General features: G+C 39.8%; 1 protein-coding gene across 4 annotated transcripts in view; it reads right to left on the minus strand.

The window, feature by feature from the left end:
* The window catches only part of FGF14 (fibroblast growth factor 14), a 586,337-nt gene that overhangs the window by 512,350 nt on the left and 48,549 nt on the right, over positions 1-25,438 (minus strand). Inside the window, exon 1 of one of the 4 annotated variants that reach the window (XM_081815182.1) lies at positions 15,835-15,975. The exons of the other annotated variants lie outside the window; for them this stretch is intronic. Within the exon in view, the coding sequence (XP_081671308.1) occupies positions 15,835-15,910 (76 nt within the window). The 5' untranslated portion in view covers positions 15,911-15,975. Of the gene's footprint in view, positions 1-15,834; positions 15,976-25,438 lie in introns of those variants that run through there. 4 annotated transcript variants of the gene reach the window in all.

Raw genomic sequence — 25,438 nt, forward strand, 5'->3', positions numbered from 1 at the left:
TTCGTCTACCCCTCCGATTTCCCCCGCTTCATTCTTCCCCTCCCGCTACCTTCTTCTTCTTCTTTTTTTTTTCTTAACATATATTGCATTATTTGTTTCAGAGGTACAGATCTGAGATTCAACAGTCTTGCACAATTCACAGCGCTTACCAGAGCACATACCCTCCCCAGTGTCTATCACCCAGTCACCCCATCCCTCCTACCCCACCCCCCCACTCCAGCAACCATCTATTCATTTATTGATCGAAAGTATTTTGAACATGTACTAAATATATAAACATTGTGCTCGCACTATATAACTTCCCAAAAATCAAATTCTTTGCAGGTGGCTATAAAATTCTGCTAATGGTCCAACAAAAATGGGTGAAATTTTCCTATTTCTAGGAAAACGAACATCTAAACATGTCCCTACCTTCTCTGTCCCTCCTGCCCATATAGATGATAGGTTTCTGTCCTCCTTGCAGTTATTTGTCGTATATTTGTTGTTTTTTGTCATTTTCTTCATTTGTGAGCATAGACTGCAACACAGGAGAAATCTGCAGTTCCACAGCTGGGCATCCTCACAGATGAAGAAATGAGTTCCTCAGTATAAATACCTAGTATAAATTCAGAGTGACCCCTAACGCTGCTCATATTCTAGGAGTTAGAGGAGCATTCCAGATATGGCACTCCAGGTGAAACTGATTCTCACCAGACCTCAACACCATCACTTGCAGGAATAGGAGAAGCCCAAACCTTCCCCAGTCTTGACAAACCTCCCTCCCTAGTCTCACCACACCCAGCCTCAGCACCACTATCCTCCTGGAGCCCACTGGGCCTAACTTGATTTTCCACTTTTAGGAAGCCCAGGTCTTCTGGTTCATTCCTTCTTTCAGACTGCCATCGCACCCTGCTCTCCACATCTTCTCTGGCCCCACCCACCACACCCAACTCTGGAAATCCTTTTACTGTGTCCACCCTAGTTCGGTATCATCAGCACAACCTTCTCTCACTCAAACCCTTCTCTGACTCCCCCCTTTAGCGTCTTGCTCCAGCCTGAGAGCTGGCTCTCCTCCAACGGTTCTGCTTCTTCTTCACCCTGGGAGTGAAGGCTGCTTTCTTTTCTGCACCACCCAAAGGAAGGTGCCAAAGGCGAGGTTGGTGTCCTCCTTTTCCGCTTTGCCAGATAAGTCTCCCTTCCCTTCCTCTTCCTGAAAGACCCACAGCTCCTCAGGATCGTTTGGCTTGTGAGCAATACTCCTTGTGAGCAGACTGTCTGTTCTCCTTTAAAATGCATCGACAACTTGCTCCTTCTTACAATCGTCACTGACCCTTGGCCATGATTCCTCCCTTGTTGGGAGGACTCATTGTCAATCTCTAGAAAACCAGAAATATTTCTTGGTGACTTCCCTTCCCAGGAAACTGTGGTCTTCCAGGTCCTTGCACCTTTCCTGCAATGACTTTGTCCTCAGTCCTACCTCAGCTGCTCAGACCTATCATTCTAGCCAGGAAGAATTACTCCCCTGAGTAACCTTACTGTCAAGCATCCCACTGTGGTCTTCTGTTTCCCACCTCAGTCCCCCACTCTTGGACCTTCCAGGACTCACACTCCATTGATGTCCTCACACTGTCCATGTCCCCCCCCCCCCCACCCTCCACATCCTCACTTCCCATCTTTCCAGCTTAAATTTCATAATTATTATCTTTTTTTTCTTTAGGGCATGCACTTTATTGAACTGGTCTCAAGTCAGGGCACAGTTAAGCCCTGGCTGCCTCAATGCCTCATCCCCACTCCCAGGGAGACCAAAAGCCTTCATACATCTCAAGTTGGGGGATGAGAGAGGGGACCATGATGACAGGCCATTCAAAATAAAACAAAAAGAACAAGTATTAAGGCAAATATTTAAAAAAATTTGGACTACTTAATTTACACAAAAGCAATGCCAGTCCCCCGTGTGGACTTGGGAGAGGACAGGCCCTTCTCCTCAGGGAGAAATGGGGTGGCTTTTGGGAAGGCAAGGGACTTCCGGTAACAATGCATCTCCCGCTATTTGGGATGATTAAAGAACAATGTACAATCAAAGTCCTCTGCCATATCGTAGACTTCTTTATTACACTCTTCTGGCAAAACCCTGACCACATTTAAATGCAACTTTCCACCTGCTCTGTGCATCCTGATCCAGTGTGAGAAGCATGTTCACTCCCCAGAAATCACACTCTGAACACACGGCCGCTAGCCCCACAGGGACCCTTAAAGCTGGCAGGTAATGAAACTGTGGAGATGTGCTCTGATCACTATCCCACTCTTCTGGAGGACAGCTCTGTGCTGTTCCCTCCTCAGACTTCCAACACGGCCTCCCCCAACCTGCACCCTCAGCTCAAGATCTGATTTTGCCTTTCCAATGAGAACACAGGAGCAATCAGAAGACAGTGCCCTCAACCCCCACAAGTTCATCCCTCTGCTGCCAGCACTGTGCTTCCCTCCTATTTTCCATGCTCCTGTCTAAGATCAAGCTGCCCCCTTCTGCACTAGGCCCCACCCCATTTCACCTGTTCTGGAACACTGAGGTATCACTTCTCACATCTCTCCTGCATCATCAATCAACTTTCCTTCCCTACTAGACCATTGCATTTAGCAATTAATCCACAATAATAAAAAAAATAAAGTCTTAAAAAATAAAAGATCCCACACTCTCCTGATCCAGGACCAATTTTTGGCAAGTGACTCCAAATAGTTGTCTCTACTCATGCTCTCTCTGGTTCCAGTCTCCCCAGTTTCTCCTTAGCTCACTCCTTCCAATGGTTCCAATGCTACCGCACCCCCCACTTCAATTGTGCCTTTGCTCATGCCTTTGTCCAGCGTGACCTTCTCAGCAAGGCCTTCCTGACCACCTTACCCAAATGTGGCAGCCACACATCCATGCTCATCACCCCCTACTCCCTCCTCTGCTTCCCTGCTCTTCAAGCTCCCAGGACCGTGCCTTACCATGTGACATCCTCTACATCTTCATTTACCTTCTCACCCATAAGAACGACAGCTCCATGAGACCAGGGTTGTCTGTTTTATTCCATTTTCCTTGTATCCCAAAAAGTAATGTGTTAATAAAAATATGGTGAATGAACAAGTGGGTTTGGGAGAATTACAGCAAAGTGATTAAAAGAAAGGCTTTGGAATCAGACAGTCCTCAATTTGAATAGCAGCTTTGAGTGCTTGGGCATGTCATTTCACCTTTCTGCAACTGAGTTTCATTTCTGTAAAATGTGGATAATAAACTATTCCACAGATTGTTAAAATGAGTAAACAAAATGTTCCATGTAAAGCAGTCGGCAAAATCCTCGGAACACAGCAAACAATCAACCAATGAATGGCCACTTTTACATTCTCCCAGACCAGAAGAGACAGAGCAGTTCTAATGATTATATTCTGAACTGCTCCATTTTCGAATATTCTAATACCTCAAGGCCCCAAAAGACATAGTTCCAATTTATGCAATTTAACATAGATATTGGCATAATCCCAATACGTTGGACCCCTAAATAGAAATGTCATTCTACTCCATCACATATGTGCATCATCAGCTTGCATTTATTAGCTAAACTTTTGTCTCATTATTATACATTCACATTTTGCTAGGCCCTGAGGACAATAGCTCATGATGCTGCTGATGTGTGCTGCACACATACCCAAAATGGCACAGAAAATCAGGACAGTGATATGAAGCCTGGTTTGTTTGCAACATGGGACCAAAAGCAAAATGCACTCCACTGTTTAAAATAACTGAACCCTTGCTTTGATCACTGCACCAGAGAGGGACATTACAGCATTATTTCTCGTGCCATCTTTAAGAACAAGGTGAAGTAAAAATAAATAAAACACAGCATGATGAACATAGCTACATGAAATGCACAATGAAGGATGTTTAGGGTTCAAATGTGTTTTTCATGTATAATTGATTAAAGGAAGATAACATCAAGAAAGTTTGGAGTAGGTAGCACAGCATCTTCGTTTTCTAAAGGAGGAGACTGAGGATGTCCGCTGAGTGTATGTGAGGAGAACAGGCACTAAGAAAATGCTTCCCTGTGGAAAGAAAAGTAACTTCCGTAGATCAAATCCCCCAGAGCAGACAGGCAGGTGGCATAACGGAATAGAAAGGTCACAGAAATAGCAACCAGCACGCCACCCAGGGTAATAAATATTTGTGTGAGAACTGAACCAAGTGACCTGAATTCTGGTCACGTCTCTGCCCAAACACTCCTTGAATGAGCTCCTTCACCTCTTTGGTCTCATCACAACTGGTAAGTTCCACCAACTTACAGACGTGTTAGGTGGCTGACTGTAATTTGGAGGGGGAGGGAAAAAAGAAAAGGAAATTTTCTAAGTTTCTTGTGGGAAGACTCACAGGGCTGTTTTCTGGGATATCAGGGCCTAAAGGTCACATTCTATTTCAATAAATAGAAATTAAACAGGGGTGCCTGGCTGGCTCAATTGGTAGAGCATGGGACTCTTGATCTCAGGGTCCCACGTCGGGTTTAGAGATTACTTAAAAATAAAATATTAAGGGTGCCTGGGTGGCTCAGTTGGTTAAGCGACTGCCTTCGGCTCAGGTCATGATCCCGGAGTCCTGGTATAGAGTCCCACGTCGGGCTCCCTGCTCAGCAGGGAGTCTGCTTCTCCCTCTGACCCTACCCCTTCTTGGGCTCTCTCTCTCACTCTCTCTCTCAAATAAATAAATAAGAGAAAAATAAAATAAAATAAAACATTAAAAATAAATTAAATATTTAAAAATATTAAAAATATGGGGTGCCTGGGTGCCTCAGTCGTTAAGCGTCTGCCTTCGACTCAGGTCATGATCCCAGGGTGTTGGGATTGAGCCCCGCATTGGGCTCCCTGTTCGACAGGAAGCCTGTTTCTCCCTCTCCCACTCCCCCTGGTTGTATTCCCTCTCTCGTTGTCCCTCTCTCTGTCAAATAAATAAATAAAATCTTTTAAAAAATATATTAAAAATAAAAATAAAATATTTTTAAAAATAAAAAAAAGAAAAGAAACATATGCAAGAAAGGATAAGAATGAACAGTTGACTGCCCATTACCCCAAAGAAAATGCGTAAGTGAAGCAACAGAAGTAAACCAGCCATTATTCTGAGATGCCATTGTATGTTAATATTTTTAAAATACGTCTTAAACCTAAGATAGCATTTTTAATTATCACAGATTTTATTGACTCATGTGTGTCTGTGTGTGTCCATGTCTCTCTGTGTGTGTGTGTGTGTGTGTGTGATTAATGAGAATCCAGAAATGCAAAATAGTGAGAATCCCTTCTGCCACATTTGTAAAGCTGAGGGAAAATTCCATTTTCCCAGAATGTAATGCTGCAATCCATGACTTCTCCAAAAGAGCTTTACCAACATTTTTTTTATAAATTCAACTGCTGTGCATCATGTCCTCAAATACATCATCCACAGATGATGACTAACTCACAGCAGACCTGTCTCTGCCCAAGGGCTGGTAGAAATGTTGCTATCCTTCTTGACAGTTCTAAGTAGTTCAGTCATTAATAATAATTTTTACATATAAGCTCCTTAACATTTATAAAGAACCCCCCCCAAAGCCTTGCAAGTTAGACAGCTTTACTTTGCATATATATTTTAAGCATCAGTGAAGAGACATTATAAGTGATATTTCTCAAGAAATAGCTCAGTTATAACCAAATGAGAAACAGGACCGGAAGTCCTGACTTAAATCTCTGACCTGACTGTCCCATAATGCTTCTAACTGAGTAGTGAGACAACTTAAAGCAGATTACAACACAAAGGTCTTATGAAGATATTTCTATTGATGGTATTTCTAGAAACATTACCAGTTCTATGTGTCAAGCTATGTAAAATTTAGGAACTAGATTATCATACCGCACTAAGTAAGTCTTGGGATATCCAACATGCCACCCACGGGCCATATGAAGCTTTCAAATTTGAGAAGCCATATATATATCAGATTCATTCCAAAAAGTAAAACTTCCCTTCTACCTTAACCCAACATGGCTCTCACATATGTGAAATGTTTATTGTTTGAAAACACATCAAGGTCCATGATTTATAACTAGAAAATCAATTTGCATCTGTGAGAATACGACCCATAGAGTTGTAAGCAAGGTAGGTGGGCCTTTATTTCAAATAAAGGAAAACAAAGCCATAGAATATTCTAGTTCAGGGTCGATTTGTTAATATATTAATGATTAGCATTTAATCATGCAATGATGTACCAAAGCTTAAAAAATAAAAGATCCCACACTCTCCTGATCCAGGACCAATTTTTTGATATGTGACTCCAAAAAGTTTCCTAGCTCAGGGTCGACTGTTAATATATGAAGATTAAGCAGGAGTCGTTTGGTCTTAAATTGAGTGCCTTGCTATACAGTTTCCTTTGGACTCAATGAGAATCAAAAAGATGGAAGTTACACAAGAAGAGGCCCTTCAGCCTGAGAGGCACTGCCAGAGATATTCAGCATGATTCCTGTTTATGATTTCCTGTGTTCTAATGACAGGAGATGTAAACAGTTACCAACCAGTTACCAAAAATACTGAACCTAGTCACAAAGGACACGAAGAGTCTGGGAGTGAATAAACAATGCTCCCTCCAAACCTGCTGTTGTCCATTCAGTGCCAACATTTGGTCCCTGACAAAAAAAATGTCCTTTCTGAGACACAATTTGGCCATTTGTTATGTTAATCTCCAGTGTGTGAAGGGCTCTTCCTATCAGAGAAATCACCCAACAGCTACCACAGGATGTTTCTTATTTTGATGACTGAAAGGTACATGCTGGGTCTGGAGGAGGGAGCCATTGATTTATTTTCACCACTCTTCCCAGGCTGACAGCAATTTAAAAGAGAAGGAACAAGCCAGATCACTCATCTGCCTGCTTGGCATGCCTGGTAGTCATGGGAGCCCACATCGAGGCCATCTGTTCAGGTCCCAGCCTCTCCAAACACACACAGAAAGATGATGTCGAAAGGGGTGTGCTCCAGCCCTGCTAATGAGCAACCTGAGGTAAACCAGAAGACCCAGCCTGAGCTGTGGACCCCTTCAGCTTCTCTCTTAGCAGTCCAGTCCAATCAAGTCAGAGATTTGAACTGGCACAATTATCTTTAAATTGATTTGCCTAAACAAATGTTAAGTTGATTCAAACATTTCTGGCTTAGTCCTATCTCACAGACATGTTGGCAGGTAGATCCAGTGAATCAATTGAAATGCACCTTGCACACAACCTACAAAATGAGACCAGCCTCAGAAGACGTCATGCTCAGCGCTTGCCTGATGGTGTATTAGTGTACTTTCAAACTCAGCTCTCATATGCCCCTAAATTACTGCAGCCAGAAAGGCTGTCTGCAACAAAGCATGCAGAAGATGGCCACTCTTCCGAAATAGCAGTGTCACATAGCTCTACTCAGTGAAATAAAACCAAACAGGATGTTCTCTCTTGCCTCTAACATCACCCTGTTGCACAAGGATTCATGATCTATTATAAAGAATTGCCAATCATGGGCGCCTGGGTGGCTCAGTCGTTAAGCATCTGCCTTCGGCTCAGGTCATGATCCCAGGGTCCTGGGATCAAGCCCCACATCGGGCTCCCTGCTCCGCGGGAAGCCTGCTTCTCCCTCTCCCACTCGCCCTGCTTGTGTTCCCTCTCTCGCTGTGTCTCTCTCTCTGTCAAATAAATAAATAAAATCTTTAAAAAAAAAAAAAAAGAACTGCCAATCATGACAGATTAAGTTGGGATACAAGAATGCATTTGTATAAGGTTTTTGTGATCAGTCTTAACCTCATGTTTCACATACAGTATTTATAAACCCTACTGGAAATAATTTAGCTTTCTAAAATCTTTTGAATTTCACTTTTTTGTGCCCTAAAATATGTCTTGCTTTTTAAATTATCCTTGAGATGATCATGTGAAGGATGTCCTAGATTTTTCAAAATAACTCATTATGATAACAAGCAAATTTCTGGGCTCTACAGCCATTTTGGCAATCGAGTTGGTGGCACCCCTCCATCCCCAAGAGAGCACCCATTTTTAACCCACACTGACACCCAAAGCCACCTACATGAAGACATCTAGCACCCTGTCTTACTAGAAGCCACAGTGTTAGAGGCATCATCCATCATCACATCTGCTTTTATTTTTATTTCCACACCCCCTTCTACCTAAACCTACTTTCCCATCTCTGCCCATCCAGATGCCATTCCTTCAGGGGCCTTCCTATATCTCACTTCAGAAAAAGTAATTCATGATGACATGTTAACACTTTGTATCTCTCAGTTTATATATCTGCATTTCCAATTAGGCTCCCTGTTTTGCATAGCCTAATCTCTGAACATACTGCAGAGAAACAGAACAACACCATCATAGATACACTAAAGTACCATAATGTTAGCCTTCTTTTCATTATTCTTTGATAATTTCCATTTTGTTTAATCTTCTCTACTGAAACTCCTATTGGTTGGATTTTGAACCTCATGGATTTTCTAAATTACTTGTAGTCGAGGTATCTATATATCTATACATCAATATATCCATATATAACCATAAGGCTTCTCAATAAGACCAATATTTTGCTAAGGGCAAATAATTTTAGTAGACATGCCCCTAAACTTATTCCCACCAAGAAATGAGATGCAGCCAAAAATCTTAATAGAAAAGAGGAAGGTAAAAACCAAGTACCTTATTAAACTCAACACCGAAAAAACAAATAATCCAATCAAGAAATGGGCAGAAGACATGAACAGACATTTCTCCAGAGAAGACATCCAAATGGCCAACAGACACATGAAAAATGTTCCACATCACTCAGCATCAGGGAAATACAAATCAAAACCACAATGAGATACCACCTCACACCAGTCCGAATGGCTAAAATTAACAAGTCAGGAATGGACAGATGTTGCCAAGGATGTGGAGAAAGGGGAAACCTCTTACACTGTTGGTGGGAACGCAAGCTGGTGCAGCCACTCTGGAAAATGGTATGGAGGTTCCTCAAAAAGTTGAAAACAGAGCTACCCTACAACCCAGCAATTGCGCTACTAGGCATTTACCCAAAGGATACAAACATAGTGATCTGAAGGGGCACATGCACCCCAATTTTTATAGCAGCAATGTCCACAATAGCCAAACTATGGAAAGAGCCCAGATGTCCATCAACAGATGAATGGATAAAGAAGATGTGGGGTGGGTGTGTGTGTGTGTGTGTGTGTGTGTGTGTGTGTGTGACGGAATATTACTCAGCCATGAAAAAATGAAATCTTACCATTTGCAACAACATGGATGGAACTAAAGGGTATTATGCTAAATGAAGTAAGTCAATCTGAAAAAGACAATTATCATATGGCTTCACTCATATGTGGAATTTAAGAAACAAGACAGAGGATCATAGGGGAAGGGAGGAAAAAATAAAATAAGATGAAATCAGAGAGGGAGATAAACCATAAGAGACTCTTAACTATAAGCAACAAACTGAGGGTGGATGGAAGGGAGGTGGGTTGGGGGATGGGGTAACTGGGTGATGGGCATTAAGGAGGCACGTGATGTAATGAGCACTGGGTGTTATATGCAACTGATGAATCACTGAACTCTACCTTTGAAATTAATAATATACTATATGTTAATTAATTGAATTAAAATAAAATTTTTTTTAAAACCCCACTAAAAACCTACCAAAGGAGGACACCAATGAGAGGCACTCCGATTTCCCCTGCAGAACCTAGAAAAAGCTCAGCAGTTGGAAGCACCAGGTAGAAGGCAAGGAAATTGTATACTGAAGTAAGAAGGTTGAAAACAGGGGGATATTTTAAAAGTCTCTATAAGGAATATTTATTTTCCTGTGTCCCCACCTCTAACCCAACCTATTAAATGATGACCCATCCCTCATTCCTACAGGAGTGTTGAGAAATATTCTATGGAAAAATTTAGTCTGAGAATCTCAGGACTCCTGGGACATCAGGGACAGCAGAAGGTGGGGGTGAGAAAACATTGAGACATCCATGCCTTCCTCCTGCCAGCTCTAGGATGTCAAAAGCCAGGTGTATGCTTCCTTAAAGGGAGACTGGAGGATCCAGCTCTACAGATAATAGGGAAAGATGTACACATAGTGACTTGGTCCCCAGCCAAGAATAATGTGGCTGGTCACAGAAAAGCTGAGCAATAAACAAACCCGCCTTTCTCACAGAGTTTCTCATCAGTGTTTAAGCATGAAAAGTAGCAAGCAAGAATTACCAAACATTTGAGAAAATTCTCCAACTGAAAGAGAATAAAAAAGGGGGTTTAAAAAAAGAAACAAAAATGAAAATTTCAAATAACTGAAAATTGATATCATTGTAGACATAAGACATTGATCCATGAATTAAGAATAAAATGTCATAAAAGAAGACAATAAAAGAACAAAAAAGAGTTCTTTGAAATCAAAAATATGAAAGTAAAGGTTTTTTTAATCAAATAAGGGAATAACAAGATAAAAAACAAGGAAATTGGTCCCAAAAAGGAACAAAAAGACAAAGAAAGGACTTATAAACAAACAAAAAAAGAGAGGAATAATTTAGAAAATCCATGTGGTTAAAATCTAACTAATAGGAGTTTCAGCAAGAAAGACCAAACACCAGTCTATATGAAAATTAACAAAGAAATAATATTTTTAAAAAAACAGTTCTCAGAATTGAATGACATGAGTCTCCAAATTGAAAAGTCCTTGAAAATGTGTAGAAAAATCAATGAGGATCCACATCATATACTTAAAAATTCCAGGAGGTAGAGCAAGAAAGAAGTTTCCATACAAAGAACTAGGAAAATGAGCATTAGATTCTCAACATTAACTTTGGAGGCTAGAAGACGATGGCGTGATGTCTTCAAAATTCTCAAGAAAAAATAATTTTCATCCTAAAAGTCTGAACCTGGTAATTCATGATAGCAAAATTATCAGTCTAGCATGAGGGTAGAATAAAAGCATTCTGGGACATGCACTGTCACATTTTTCATTTCTCAAGGAGTCACCAGAGTAAGGGGTGGTATGAGATCCTAGAGATAGAGGGTCCCTATCATAACATTAAAAAAAGATTAAGGAAATTTCCAACATGATAGCATAGTAACATACATTACTCATAGTAAACAAGAATGAAACAAGAATACACCATGTGAAGGATGTTGAGCATCTAGCACAGTCATGCTCCATTATACTAGTTTGGTAGAAGACAACTGGAGGGAGAAGTGGAGGTAAATGACACACTGAACAACAAAGCTGTCTACTTGGGTTTGGAAAAAAGTTTAATAAAATTTCACAGGCACTTTGATCAGTTTATTGTAAAAAAACAAAACAAAACCAAAAACAGAGCAATAGTATCTTTAGATCCTGAAAAACATGCAAAAATTCAACCAAATTCAGTCATTTGCCATTCTGTCCACTGTGGCATGGCTCTGAATTTCTTTCCCATTTTAATTGTTTTTATTTTCAAATTGCCCCTACTTCCACCTTTTTTTTTTTTTTTTGTCATTTTGACAAATCCCTTAGAGGAAGTCATGTAACTTGGAATTGGAAGCAACTGTACTTCATATCAGAAGTTTGTGGGTTTTTGGTTTTTTTTTGAGAGAGAGCAAGAGAAACCAAAGGAGAAAAGCATCACAGTAAATAGTTTTAACCTTGAATCTCCTTCTAGTTACATGTAAGATTATTAGGAATCCTTTGCCCTTACATCCTGGCCTCAGTGCAAACACAAACACACACACACACACACACACACACACACACACTCCAAAGATGAGTGTTAATCAGTCCTAGAAGGCCCACAAAATATGCAAGCTTTTTATCCTGAATTTTTGTTATGCTTCCCAAAATATCTTTCAGCGATGCTCTATTACCTAATGAGTCCTTTTGTCTATTCATCATGTTTCCTGATTCTGAAACAATAGCCCACAGTTAAGATGGTCTTTTATATATGGAAAAGAATATAGTAACACATTCAACAAACCAACCTTAAAATCAATATATGGACCAAGAAGACAGTGATAAAGATGCAAAGTGCCTCTTATTGTAATAGCTAAAGCTCCTGCAAGAAGGTAATCAATTAAATTAGCATGATGAATGTACTATTGTGGGCATTCAGAGTCCTTAATAAAATGACAATCAGATTGACTCAAAAGAGTAAGAGTCCCCGTACCTCTGTAATAGTTTAGTCAATTGAGTATTAATTACCTACTGTGTGCCCAGCCCTGAATTAGATGCTGAGATTTTTTTTAAGGTAAAATATGTGCTATCACCTTGCCTCCTGTAATAGTAGTAAGAAAATTAAATAAGTATCAAGTAGACACAGGAGTAAACTAGAAGAACATTCATGGAAGAGGTGTGGCTGGAACTGCATATACAAGGCAAAATTAAGAAAAGCAAAGGAGAAAGAAGGGTTCCTTGAGCCTGAAGAGAAAGAAGACTGTTTAAAACTGATCAGGGACCATGAAAAGAAACTCGTGCGTCACCGAAGAAAAATATCTAAACATGGAAAAATTTCAACATTATGGAAAAAAAAACCATTGCAACATACAAAATAAATTTAAAAAAAGGAAACTTTGAACCTTATGTTCTGAGCAAATGCCAGGTCTAGCAAACATAATGCTAGTCATAGATTACTTATTGATTTAAAAACAAAACAAAACAAAACACAAAAAAATAGTAAAATATAAAAACAAATTAAAGTTTTATCGACCCTGGGAAAAAGAATTTTCAGCAAAGTGCAAAAATTTAAAGCATTCCTTTCTTTAATTTTGTAATTCTTTACTGTGGAATAGCTCAGAATGTCACTTCTGTTTTAAATAACAGAATTGATAATTGAGCAAGGAAATGTAATTTGGATTATAAAATTCTTGCTTTAATAAAAATCCCTTAAACAGTGTAAAAAAAAAAAAAAAGAAAACTGTCAACCAAAATCATCATTATTAGAGATACCACTTCTCAGTTATGTCCAGACAATAAGTAAATATTGGAAACCACCTGCTGGGGAATATTCTTATTTCCTTTGAATGTGTGTTGATATTCACCCTCAAAGAGTTTGAGCCAAGCTGCACGGAATTAACAAGTCATTGGGAAGGAGAGTGGCAGGTATGTACCACACTTTTAAGGAGCTGAGCTTCAAACAAGGAGAAATGGTATGGCAGAGTCTGGGTCTCTTTGAAGGGGCCAATGTTAGGATAGCTAGAGGGATAGTAAGGGGGCTGGGTCCCACAGAAGTAGGATGGGAAGTAATCCAAAGAAAAGGTAGATAGCTTTACAGAGAAAGGAATTTTTTTTATAAGAGATTGGAGAAGAGTAAGAGGATAATTCTTTTATTTGTGCAAATAAAAAAAAAAGTGTTCCATTATGAGGAGACAAATTTATTTTAGAGATCCTGTGCCATTCCAAATGACACAAAGTAGACAGATGCAAAATATCCATCCATCATCTCTCCGATCCGTCCCTTCCTCATTCCGTAAACATTTTATAGTGCAGATTGGGTGTTTAGCACTATCATAAGTTTAAAGGACTCAAACATGTAGAGTTCCTTCCCTTAAAGTGCTCTTGATGTATAATTAAAGGCTGTTCTTTTCCCCTCCCCCAACCAGACCCAAAGCAAGAAGGCTGACAAAGCTGCTATTTGAAATATTTTTATGATTGAAAGGACTACCTTCCTGCAAGGTTACCAAGGCAGGGCATTTTTCAAGAATGTTTCATGTCCTTCTAACCATGAATAAAAGGCGGGAAGCTGACACAAAGCTATGGTATTACTTTTTTTTTTTTTACTTGAAATTGCAAAATGATTAAAGCCACCTAGCAACAATAGCTGACCTATTGAGGAAGAATGCCAGTTAGGTACCAGGCAGAGACGGTGTAGGGGTATATTTAGAAAGGACTCCCAGGACTATTTGCATCTGTGTCTGAGGTTGTTTTCTCTCCCTTGTCTTTTATTAACCTATTCGTAGCTCCATGTTGCCACCATGCTGACCCTGCTCAATATGGAGTCCCATAAATCATAGGGAGAAGCAACAGGCCCACTTGCCAACAGAAGTAATAACAGATTCCAAATCTTCACTCACTTGTCAAAGTTTTTTGGTAACTCAAGTAGGAAAACAGTGCTTTGGACACTTTTAAGGCATCCCCTAAAAGTGTATAGCCAGAACTTATAAGGCAGTTTTGTGCTTCAATCTCTTAGTTAATTGAGGCCTAATTATTCATGTGGCACTCTTCTACAAAGGGATATAAAAAATAATGGGAAGCAAGCTATAGTTTAACTCCCAGCTCCAAGCCTGGTACCTCCTAAATAGTCCTGCACTATGGTGCCACTGGAATGGTTTTCAAATACAAAAGGCAGGAGAGGCGTTTGGAAATACTTTGCATGGGGCTCAGTGTTTCTCTGAATTCGACATGAACTCTTAGATAAGTCACTTAAGATTCTGGACTTCAGCTTTCTCAACTTTAAAAATAAATAAATAAAAGGAAGGTGGGCACAAGTAACTCAACACTTTCTGATTCTACCTTATGCCCCAGTGACAGTATCTACTTCAGAACTTGTAAGCCTGCAGACAATGGCAATGACCAGCTCTATAACTATACATAATACCTAACATGCTGACCTATGACTTTGTATCATTGAGATAACTCAGAACAGTAATCCAGTAATCAAGACTAGTGACAGCTCAAGGAACAAAATAATATAGAATCACTCTAAATAGTTAGGAACCTAGCTAAAAATGGTGAGTCCTTTCCCATATTTCATCTTCTGCAAGTCCTAAACCCATCCAAAAACACCAGTGGATGGCAAAATGGGTCAATGGGCACATTCTGGAAGTATGAAAATTAATAAGGGGAAACCTCACTAAAATGGAGTCAGAAGGTTTGGGTAGGGGGAGCCCTCACACCCCACCACTGGTAGTCAATTGCAGGCCCAACAGGAATTGACAGATTTGACCTTACACAGACTTGGTCTTGCACGCCGAAACTACTTCACTATCCCAGTAGGAGGAAGAGATGCTTCCCTTATGCTCTCTACCCCTCCCCCCAATAGTTCAGCCAATGAGAAGCCACTATATTTCAAACCCCCAGTTTACTCCAGTAGACTTTTAGCTTACAACAGCCTTCTTAACTTATGCTTTCCTCCCTAAAAAAGTGTATCTCTCCTTTGTTCTCCAGACCCACCTTCCATTTTGCCACAGTTTGTTGTCCCAATTACAGTTCTCTTTTATTCCTGAATAAACCCATTTTTGCTGGTAAAATAACTGGCAGTTTTTATTTTTAAGGTTAACAGGAGACACATTTCCATAGGGGAAAAATAAGGTCAAAACTGAAAATTTTGCTGACTACACTGCGTTTCTTAGCCTAAAGTATTTTCTTCTGCAGGAATATAAGTATTTGAGTAAGAATTGAAATTAGAGACCAAAACTACTGCTCTCCAATGTTTTCAACTACATTAAAACAAAATTAGTAAGTATAATAAATAAAAAGTTCAGGAAAACATCCCAAGCTGGAGATCATTTACATTGCAATTGCTGGCAAAACTTCCACAAAGAATACTGATTTTGAGAGTAGGCACGTTCAATTTGTCCCTCAGGTATCAGCGAATCCATTCATAAATCTATTCAACCAAGTATCATGCAGAGATAATAAGAGCTTAGAGTCTAAGGAAGAAGGGTAATTGCACACACAAAAAGGATAGGAGTGGCTTGGAAGAACAGTGGTGTAGAGGGAGGCAGTTATGATTGTAAAGGAGGGAGTGGTCAATTCTCCCGGGAGATGGACAGAGACCAACCATCCCAGGCAGACAGGGATGGCTGCATAATAATAAGAAGTAGCCGGGGCACCTGGGTGGCTCAGTTGGTTAAGCGACTGCCTTCGGCTCAGGTCATGGTCCTGGAGTCCTGGGATCGAGTCCTGCATCGGGCTCCCTGCTCGGCGGGGAGTCTGCTTCTCCCTCTGACCCTCCTCCCTCTCATGTTCTCTGTCTCTCATTCTCTCTCTCTCAAATAAAAAAAAAAAAAAAAAAGAAGTAGCCAATGGCTGAGTTATTTTGGGCACTGGGAGTGGCTCCTTAGAGCTTAAGCATGGATTTTAAGGGCAGTTATTGCAAGACCTTTTAGGGAAGACCTATTCTGCCAAGCTAAGACGTCTAGTTTCCACAACTAAAGGGCTTTAAACAGATGAATCACATAATCAGATTTGCCTTCAGAAAGATAACTGTACCAGCTGCATGGAGAATGGATTGGAGGGGTGTGATTAGAGACAGTCACATGCAAAAGTGGTGGCTTTCAAACTAAATTTAAGTGACCCCTTTCTACAAATTTTATGGGTCAAACCTACTAAACATAGCTCTCATATTCTCATATTGCCTCCTTAGAAGCATTGCAAAATCTAAACATATTTTGAAGGTTAATGTTTTTTAGTGTCCTGTTAGATTTCCTTAGCTGGAAAAGCAAAAGCCACTCAAGGCTGACACTAAGATACATTCCTTGAGTGGCTGTTTTGATCACTCTACCCAATTTTTCTCTGACTATACTATTGAATACAATGTAGTTAAGCTTCTGCCAGAAAAAAATTCAAATAACCATATTCTCTGCCTTGTGTTTTTCATACTCTGTCACAGAAAGAATATGGAGTGCTTTTTAAGCTGATTATATAATTCACAGCAAGATCTGTTCCATTCTTAGTTATCAGTAAAATTATTAAGTTAGCAGCTGCAATCCACATTTTTTCTATTTCTACCAGGAAAGAAGGAATGAAATTCATCACTTATAAAATGATCTTCCATGAATAAATTATCCTGTGAGTATAATATTTTTAAATTCCCTCATACCTATTAAAATCTAAATTAATCAAATCACTTGGATGTCAGAATGTTTTAAAAGATAGATATTGTCAAAATGCTATGATTTCTGGTAAAAATTCCTTCAACCTCTTAAGTCTTCTGAATTCAAATAGAACTGCTTCCTTAAAGAACCTGACAAACCCATTAGCCATTGAAATTGCAACACATGTTGCTTCTGGATAAAAAATACTCATGTTTGCCCAGTTGGGCAAAGCACAAATTAGATGTGTAACAACACAAATGATGGCAATAGCTAGAATAGTCTTTTGAAAATTATATTTTCAGAAAATCAAACTGAATTTCTTTTTAAATAGAATATAATCTGTAAGTATTTATTTGTTCATTGATTTAGATTTACACTCACATCCTCTTTGGTACAGGTTAGCCCACTTTAACAATATTTAAGCACTCTCACTCCACGTTAGGTTCTGGATGTACAGAAAAGTTACGGCACAGAAAGACATCATTGCGACATCAAGTGCCTTGCAATGTGAAGTGCTATGACGGCCATGCATGAGCCCTATCTGGAGGCTCAAAGAAGGCTACCTGGAAGAGTTTGATACAGGTGTGAGAATCTTCCAGGTAGAGAAAGGTGTGAAGGGCTCTTTATTTAGATGGACATGCACAGCTATCACACAAAGGCATGGAGCAGCATCAGTGTGGAGAAAAGCACCGGCAGCTTGGTGTTCCTGGAGCATGAGATGATGTATGTGGAACTGTGGGAGAAGAGACTACGGAAGTAGTGATAAAATTTTAACACTTGATGTTTCTGGGTGTCAGCATTATCTGGTGATTTTAAATTGTTTTTTTCATCTGAACTTCCTAGTTTTTTTTGTTTTGTTTTTTTTAAAGATTTTATTTATTTACTTGAGAGGCAGAGACACAGCGAGAGAGGGAACACAAGCAGGGGGAGCGAGAGAGGGAGAAGCAGGCTTCCCGCAGAGCAGGGAGCCTGATGCGGGGCTCGATCCCAGGACCCTGGGACCATGACCTGAGCTGAAGGCAGACGCTTAACGACTGAGCCACCCAGGTGCCCCGAACTTCCTAGTTTTTTATAATGATCATATATTGCTTGTATTATTAAAATGCGTCATGCGAATCACTGAGGCATGGCAGTGATCAGAATTTTAGCATTAGTCAGCAGGGTGACTCAGGTACTAATATCATTAAAGCAGTTCTGATATGTATTACAGAAGGGCCGTGCTCAAATAGAGGAAGAGAGCACTTCCACGTGTTTTGTGCTGATACCCAGAACACTGTTCAACTGAACATCCAAAGTGGGTAGCTAGGACAGTAGGAGATCGAAAAACCACATCCTATGAAGAAAACCTAAGGAACTGAGCACAGTTAGGCAATAAAAACAAAGGAGTAAACACAGGGGAGAGGTGATCATGGACAGTCAAATGGGAAAGTTTAGAAGCAAAATTCTATTTTTTTAAAAGTGTTATTCCAGAGAGCAGACAGAATGAATAGATTCACCAGTCATTAAATATGGAGGTCCTTCTAGACACCAGGCCCTATGACACCAGACACAGTAAACCAAAAAAAAAAAAAGACACTGCCCCCAGAGAACTCACAGGTGAGTTATTCATCATATTATTACAAATAGTTACATAAGAACATTGTGCAAAGTGTCCTGAGAGAGAAGTACAGGTACTCCAGGAGCAAAAGGCAGGGTGGCTTGGCCTGGGTGTCATGGAAGATCTCTCTGAGGTGCAGAGGTGGTCATGTGCACGCTGATACCTGCAGGATGACTAGGAGTTGGCTTGGCAAGGAGGGGGCAATCCAAATTGCCCTGGCCATGAAACACACCTGAACGAACGTATTGCAAGATCCAAAGTGACCGAACTGTCAGCTTATGGTGATTCACTGGGGTCAGCTACTTAAATGGAATCTGGTCTAAGAAAATCAGGTGGAGCTAGAGAGGAAATAGTCTACTTTTGACCCAAAATTGGAATGAGACTGAAGGGTAGCAAAATATGCCATTATCTTGAGCAATAGACACCCAAAAAATAGCAAATGCCGGGAGTTTTCTCTAAACTCCTCTTATCTCCTTAAAGACTGATTTTCCAGAAGGAACTTAATTGTCATAAATCCTCTGTCCTGCAGTTTCACCAACCAGAGAGGACTGACTCTTGCCATGAAAGAGGAGACTAGAAGTCAACACTACACACAGGTAAACTTTGTCACAAACCACTATACCTCCCATCTCTTCTTCTGAGGACACATTCATCTTTCCTAAAAATCATTTAGTGTCTCCTGAGATGCCTACATCTCCCTCACCTTTTCCTATTAAGATGGTATTTAAATCTGAATTCTGGTCTACCTCTGAGAGTTACTCGTCTCCCTGTCTCCACATACACTTGAATTATACATGTTAATAAACTGGTTTGTTTTTCTCTTGTTAATCTGTCTGTAATTACAGGGGTCTCAGCTAAGAACTCTGAAGAGTAGAGGGAAAATAATTTTTCTTCTACAGGATCATGGGATTCTGATTTGTCATGGATAGGGAGTTCGTTATCAACATGCAGCAAAGGGAATGGATACATAAAAACATGAACAGTTATGGATCTCCTGAGGGCCAATCTATATTATTTAAAAATACAAAACATTTTAATGACTGAGAAAGGATAGGATACAGTTATATCCCTAAGAATGCAGATAACCCTAAGTAATCTTAACTGGGTAATAAAATGCAATCTGATAGGGACATCTCAAGAGGATGTATGAATGGGCAGGAAATTCACAGATAAGCTTTGATGTGGGCAAGTATAAAATTATACATTTATGCAAAATAATTCAAATGTCCCTCATAGAAAGATGAGTTCCAAGAAATCAGTTATAGCTCAGAAAAGGATCTAAAAGTCAGATATTCCCTAAAAATGTGTTACTACAATCAAAAGAGCATATCATATGCTAAGTGACCCCAGATTTTTGACAACTGTGGCATATGTAAGTAACCTATCTTTAAGGCACAGATGTCTTGAAAGATGGGCAACCTTGGGAGATGGTATGGGATGCAGCATGAGGGAAGCTGAGTCTCATGTGGTTTGAAGCAAAGAAAAAAAAATGCCAAAGATTAAATAGAAAGAGCAAATGCAAACAAAGTCGCAAGCCTGAGCATGAAAAAAATTACAGAGGTAATCAAGAAAGATCTAACATGAGATAATGCCAAAGGTAGTTTATTCTAGAAAATTGGTTCTCAAAATATGGTCTCTTCGTGAGGCAACAGCATCATCTGGGAACTTTTAGAAATGCAAAACCTCTCTCAAGTCCTCAGATCTATTGAGTGAGATCTATTGAATCAGAAACTCTGGGGGCCCAAACTCTGTGTTTAATAAGCCCTCCAGGTGATTCTGAAGCACACTCAAATTTGGGAACCCCTACTCTAGAGACCAACAGCCATGAAAATACCATGAAACTCAAGAAGAGCACCCCTAACCCCCAGGTCTGGGTAGTTACCTGGGAAGTTGGGTTTGTAGGTTGCCTCATCAGTCAAAGGGCCTTAGACATTACTTTAGCAAAAAAGTACTTCTTCCTCAGCAATCTCCTCTTCCTACAACCTTAAATACCAGCTTCTATCCCTAATACAATGCTTCCCACAGGCTATGGCTAGACCAGTGGTTCTCAACTTGGGCCATTTTGCCTCTCAGGGAATGTTTAGCAAAATGAAAGACATTTTTGGTTCTCAAAACTGGTGGAATGGAAGCATCTACTGGGTAAAGGCCATGGATGCTGCTTAACATTATACAACACACAGGACAGTGCCCCCACAATAAAGAGTTATGCAGCCCAAAATGTCAGCAGTCTGCTATTGAGAAACTCTGAGGTAGATCAGTTGTCCTGAGAACAAAACTCACACCAAACATCATCTATTTTCTCCTCCTTTCCTCCAACCCAGATTGGTTTCACTAAAATTTGTGAAATCCTTGTTCCATTGTTAGAGTCAATCCCCCTTTATATTCAAACATCTCCATACCTGCCCTCCATCTACTCATCTTAATTATATACAGCTTTTCTCAGATGATAGAAGCCTCTTAGGGGCAACTTCCATGTCAACATTCATTCTATCACTTAAAAATCCCAGAAGAGAATTGATGTCATGTTATTAGCATTTCATCTCTTCTGACTTAAACATGTTGTATAAACATAGAAAGATAGTTTCCATAATAATGCTACTTGGTAGGGAGTCGTAAAAATCTGACAAAATGCATATCTCTATAGAAACAGATTTTTTTTTTTTTACTTTTTATCAACAGAAACTTCAATGCCAGGAAGCTGAGAGTTGGATTTTTCTGGGAATGGGGTTAAAAACCCTGAATATGTCTGATTCCTTGGTTTTACCTAAATACAGCATACTAGGAACCGACAGGTTTGGGTTAAATTCTGAATACTCTACAGGAATTTTCAATGCAACAAACCTATAAAATACCTTAAAAATAGTACTTCCATTAATCATCAGTCCCATAGAAACAAAGTTTACACTGAAGTAAAGAGTAGTATAACATCTGGCCATATTTCATAAGCTAGTTTTCTCCATATGTATAGTCATGGCCACTGCATCTCTCACCATCTTAAACTCAAGGTCATTCCAACCTAACTTGCCTCAGGGACCAATGAATTCTCCCCTTATTAGGGGGGAAATATCAGTGTTAACATCACCTTTATCCTTTTTCAAATGGACTTGCTTTCATGCTGTTCTCCATTCTTCTGCTTCTCCTCCTACAGCCAAATGGCTTCCACTCCTTTCTCATACTTCTCTTCAACCCCTTCTTCCTTCCTACCTCTCTTCCAACTATTGCCCCAGGAAAAATTTTTTTCTCTCTCATTTCTCACTATCTTATTATAATTCTTCAATATGTGAATCAAAAAGAAAGATATGATTTTTGTAAAACATTGTAAAAATACAGTCATAAGTATAATAAAATTATACCCAATTTAAAAAATCTGAGTCACTGGACATCCCCAAAATTTCCCTTTAGAATCTTAAAACAAAACAAAGCAAAACAAAAGTCGTATCTTCTTCCTAGTCTTTCTCTAGTTAGATGTGCTTTTTTCTTCTCAAAATTGTATCCAAATCATATTCTTTACACAATTCTACAATGTCTTAAAATCATGTTTAAATAGTGTTTCACTGGAAGTCTCCAGAGAATATTTCAGCCAATTAAACAGGGTTTGGGGGATGCATTAGTTAAGGGTAACAAATTACTACAAAATTTGATGGTTTCACAAGAAACAGACTCTTAACTATAGAGAACAAACTGATGGTTACCAGAGAGGAGGTGGGTGGGGGGATGGGAGAAATAGGTGATGGGGATTAGAGAGTACAACTTATTGTCAGAATTGCTGAATCACTATATTGTACACCTGAAACTCATATAAAACTGTATGTTAACTATACTGGAATTAAAATGAAAAACTTAATAAAATTACTATAAAATTTAGTAGTTTAAAACAACAAACATTTATTATCTGACAGTTTCTATGGGTCAGGAGTCCAGGAGTAGCTTAGCTGGGTGGTTCTGGCCCAGAGTCTCTTGCGAGGTTACAGTCAGGTTATCAACCAGCACTGTGGTCTTCTTAAGGCTTGATGGGAACAGAAAGGTCCATTTCCAAGATGGTACACTCACAGGCTATGGACAACAGGCCTCCATTCCCCATCACGTGGGCCTTACCCCAGGCCACCTAAGTGTCCACAGGCATCTGGCCTCCCTCAGTATGAGTAATCCAGGACAAAAGGAGAAAAGGGAGCCAGGTTACCTTTTATAACCTAGTCTCTGAAGTCACATTTAGTCATTTCTGCTTTTGTCCTATTCCTTATAAATCACCACATCAGGCCCACACTGAAGGGAAAGAAATTAGGCTCCAACATTCAAAGGAAGTGTCAAAGAATCTCTGGACATATTTCAAACTACCACAGTGGACAAGGCTTGAATCCAAGTCCCACTTCTGACATTATTTCCCCAAGGGGAAAAAAAAGTGCTATAATCTACTTGCAAGCATATGTTTAAAACATGGCTTTTTTGTAAGGGAAATACACCTCATATTGTGTAACTACGTCTAGGTAGTTGCCAAATACTATAATGTGTTATTGAGACTTCTAAACTTGAAAACTACAAGTTTATAGTTTTCGCCATTACAAAATAATCAATATCTGTATCTATACATACACACGCATGCCCACTTCAATCCAACAATTTAATTTGAAAATTAAAGTAACTATAGAATACCAATAGGGTTCTAGAGAAAATAACAGGATGAGATGACTCACAGATGAAAATGGAGGAAATGTTAACTACCAAGGAGACAAGTTGTTTTAGTAGTTCATAAGCCTTGTCTACATTTACTCATACACTAGGACAAATCCATCATTAGTCATCAGTGATCACATAATCTAGGGCTTCTTTTAAGATACAGTGAGTAAATAATGTGTCTTTAGGAGATTAAAGTTTTCCTCTCAAAATATCCTCTTTTATTATAGATTGCTCTAATGCCCACCTCCTTCCCATTCCCTTTTTCTAGCTTTCCTGTCCTGGAGGAAAGGGAAGTATCTTGAACCAGAGAACTTAGATTTACTTTCCTCCTCTATAAATGCCACACGAAAGTGTGGTCCAAATTCTAAAGTGTTTTGCCTAAAATAATTGGAGTCCAGTGTCCTGTTCACAAGGAATCAGAAACTATTATATCTAAAAATAAAAGCAATATACCTGGTAAGAAGGTATATTTTACTTATGAAAAAATATGAGACACAGCCCATGAAAGCAAGAACAACAATACATTCAGGTTGCTAACTTCTTTTTCTATCTTTCCATATATTGTCTCCTGATCTCTTGCTGGCTCTTTTTCACCATCCAGGTCTTTCGCCATTGTTATTTAGGGTTCTGCATATGGTCCCTTCTCTTCTTATTTAAAATGCTTCCACTGGTGGTTTTGTCAACTCCCATGGCTTTAACACTAGCTAAATGTGACCACTCCCAAAACTGAACCCTAGCTTCTCCTCCTCATCTTCTGATACAGATATCCAACTGCCTATTGAAAAGCTTCACTTAGAAGTCCCAGAAGTCCTTCAAACTCAAAATATCCTAACCTAAATGTTACCTTCTCCACAAAAACTCTTCTTTGGGTACCTCTTGGGTACCTCCTGGTACAACTACCCTGAATCCAAGCTTCCCTCTCACACCTCCATATCCCCCATATTCAATCCATCACCAATATTTCCTCACTCTACTTTCTTGCCAAGTAGATGGATCTCTTCAACCTACTTCCATCTCCAGGACCCTCATCATCTCACAGTTGGACTACGGATTACAACAGCCTTTTAACAAACAGTCCCTTCTTACACTCCTGACTCCTCAAATCCATTCTTCACATTGCAGCTAGAGTGCTTTTCCTAATATTATTAGTCATCTACTTAAAGTCCTCTGTGGCTTCCACATTGCTATAGACTGAATGTCTGCATCCCCCCAAAATTCATATGTATAAGTCCTAATCCCCAATGTGATGGTATTCGGAGGTGAGACTTTGGGAGGTAATCAGGTCATGAGGGTAGAGCCCTCATGAATGGTATTAGTGCCCTTATAAGAGACAAAAGAGAAAGATCTCCCTCCCTTTCTCTCTCTCTCTCTCTCTCTCCCTCTCTCATTCAGCCATGTGAAGATACAACAAAAAAACAGCTGTCTACAAGTCTGGAAGCAGGCCCTCACCAGACATCAGACCTGCCAGCAACTTGATCTTGAACATCCCAGCCTCCAGAATTGTGCAAAATAAATGTTCATTGTCTAAGCCACCCAGTCTATGGTATTTTGTCATAGCAAGCCAAACAGACTAAGACACACTGCAACCACCAGAGAAAGTCCAAATTCATTTTCACAGTTGTACAAAGCCTACTTTGGCCTCATTCTAATTTCTTCTCTAGGTCCCCGTCCAGCAGTTTCCTGCCCTTAGCTCTACACTCCGGTCACATTTGGTATATACACTCAAATGCACAACAAAATTTTGTTGTTCAACAAAATATTGTTGAAAGAATCATTTGCAGTTTCCCTCACGTAACATGTTGAATACCCACCTCTGTGTGCATTCTTCCCTTGGAGATGAACCCTCTTTCCTCTCATTCATTTGGTATAATCTGCTCACCCTTTGAAACTTAAGAATTACCTCTTTTGTAAAAACTCCCTTAACCTCTCCTCACAACCTAGCCACAGCTGATCATGCCCTTCTACAGGTCATCACTGACCCATACTCTTAAACATATTTTCACCTTTTTCTCACTGGAATGTAACTCTTTGCCATTTTTCTAGCCTTGAGGAAATGAAGTATGTCTTTTTCACCTTTATATTCCCAGTATCTAAAACCTACTACTTACAAGATACCCAGTAAATGTTGGGTTGAATGAGTGATAAATGAAGGAAGTGGCATGTTTTCTAACACAGATTCTTTTTTTTTTTTTTAAGATTTTATTTATTTATTTGAGAGAGAGAATGAGAGAGAGAGAGCATGAGAGGGGGGAGGGTCAGAGGGAGAAGGAGACTCCCTGCCGAGCAGGGAGCCCGATGTGGGACTTGATCCCGGGACTCCAGGATCATGACCTGAGCTGAAGGCAGTCG

The sequence above is a fragment of the Leptonychotes weddellii genome, chromosome 3, assembly GCF_054177405.1.
Source record: "Leptonychotes weddellii isolate Sample4059 chromosome 3, ASM5417740v2, whole genome shotgun sequence".
NCBI classification, from domain to species: domain Eukaryota; kingdom Metazoa; phylum Chordata; class Mammalia; order Carnivora; family Phocidae; genus Leptonychotes; species Leptonychotes weddellii.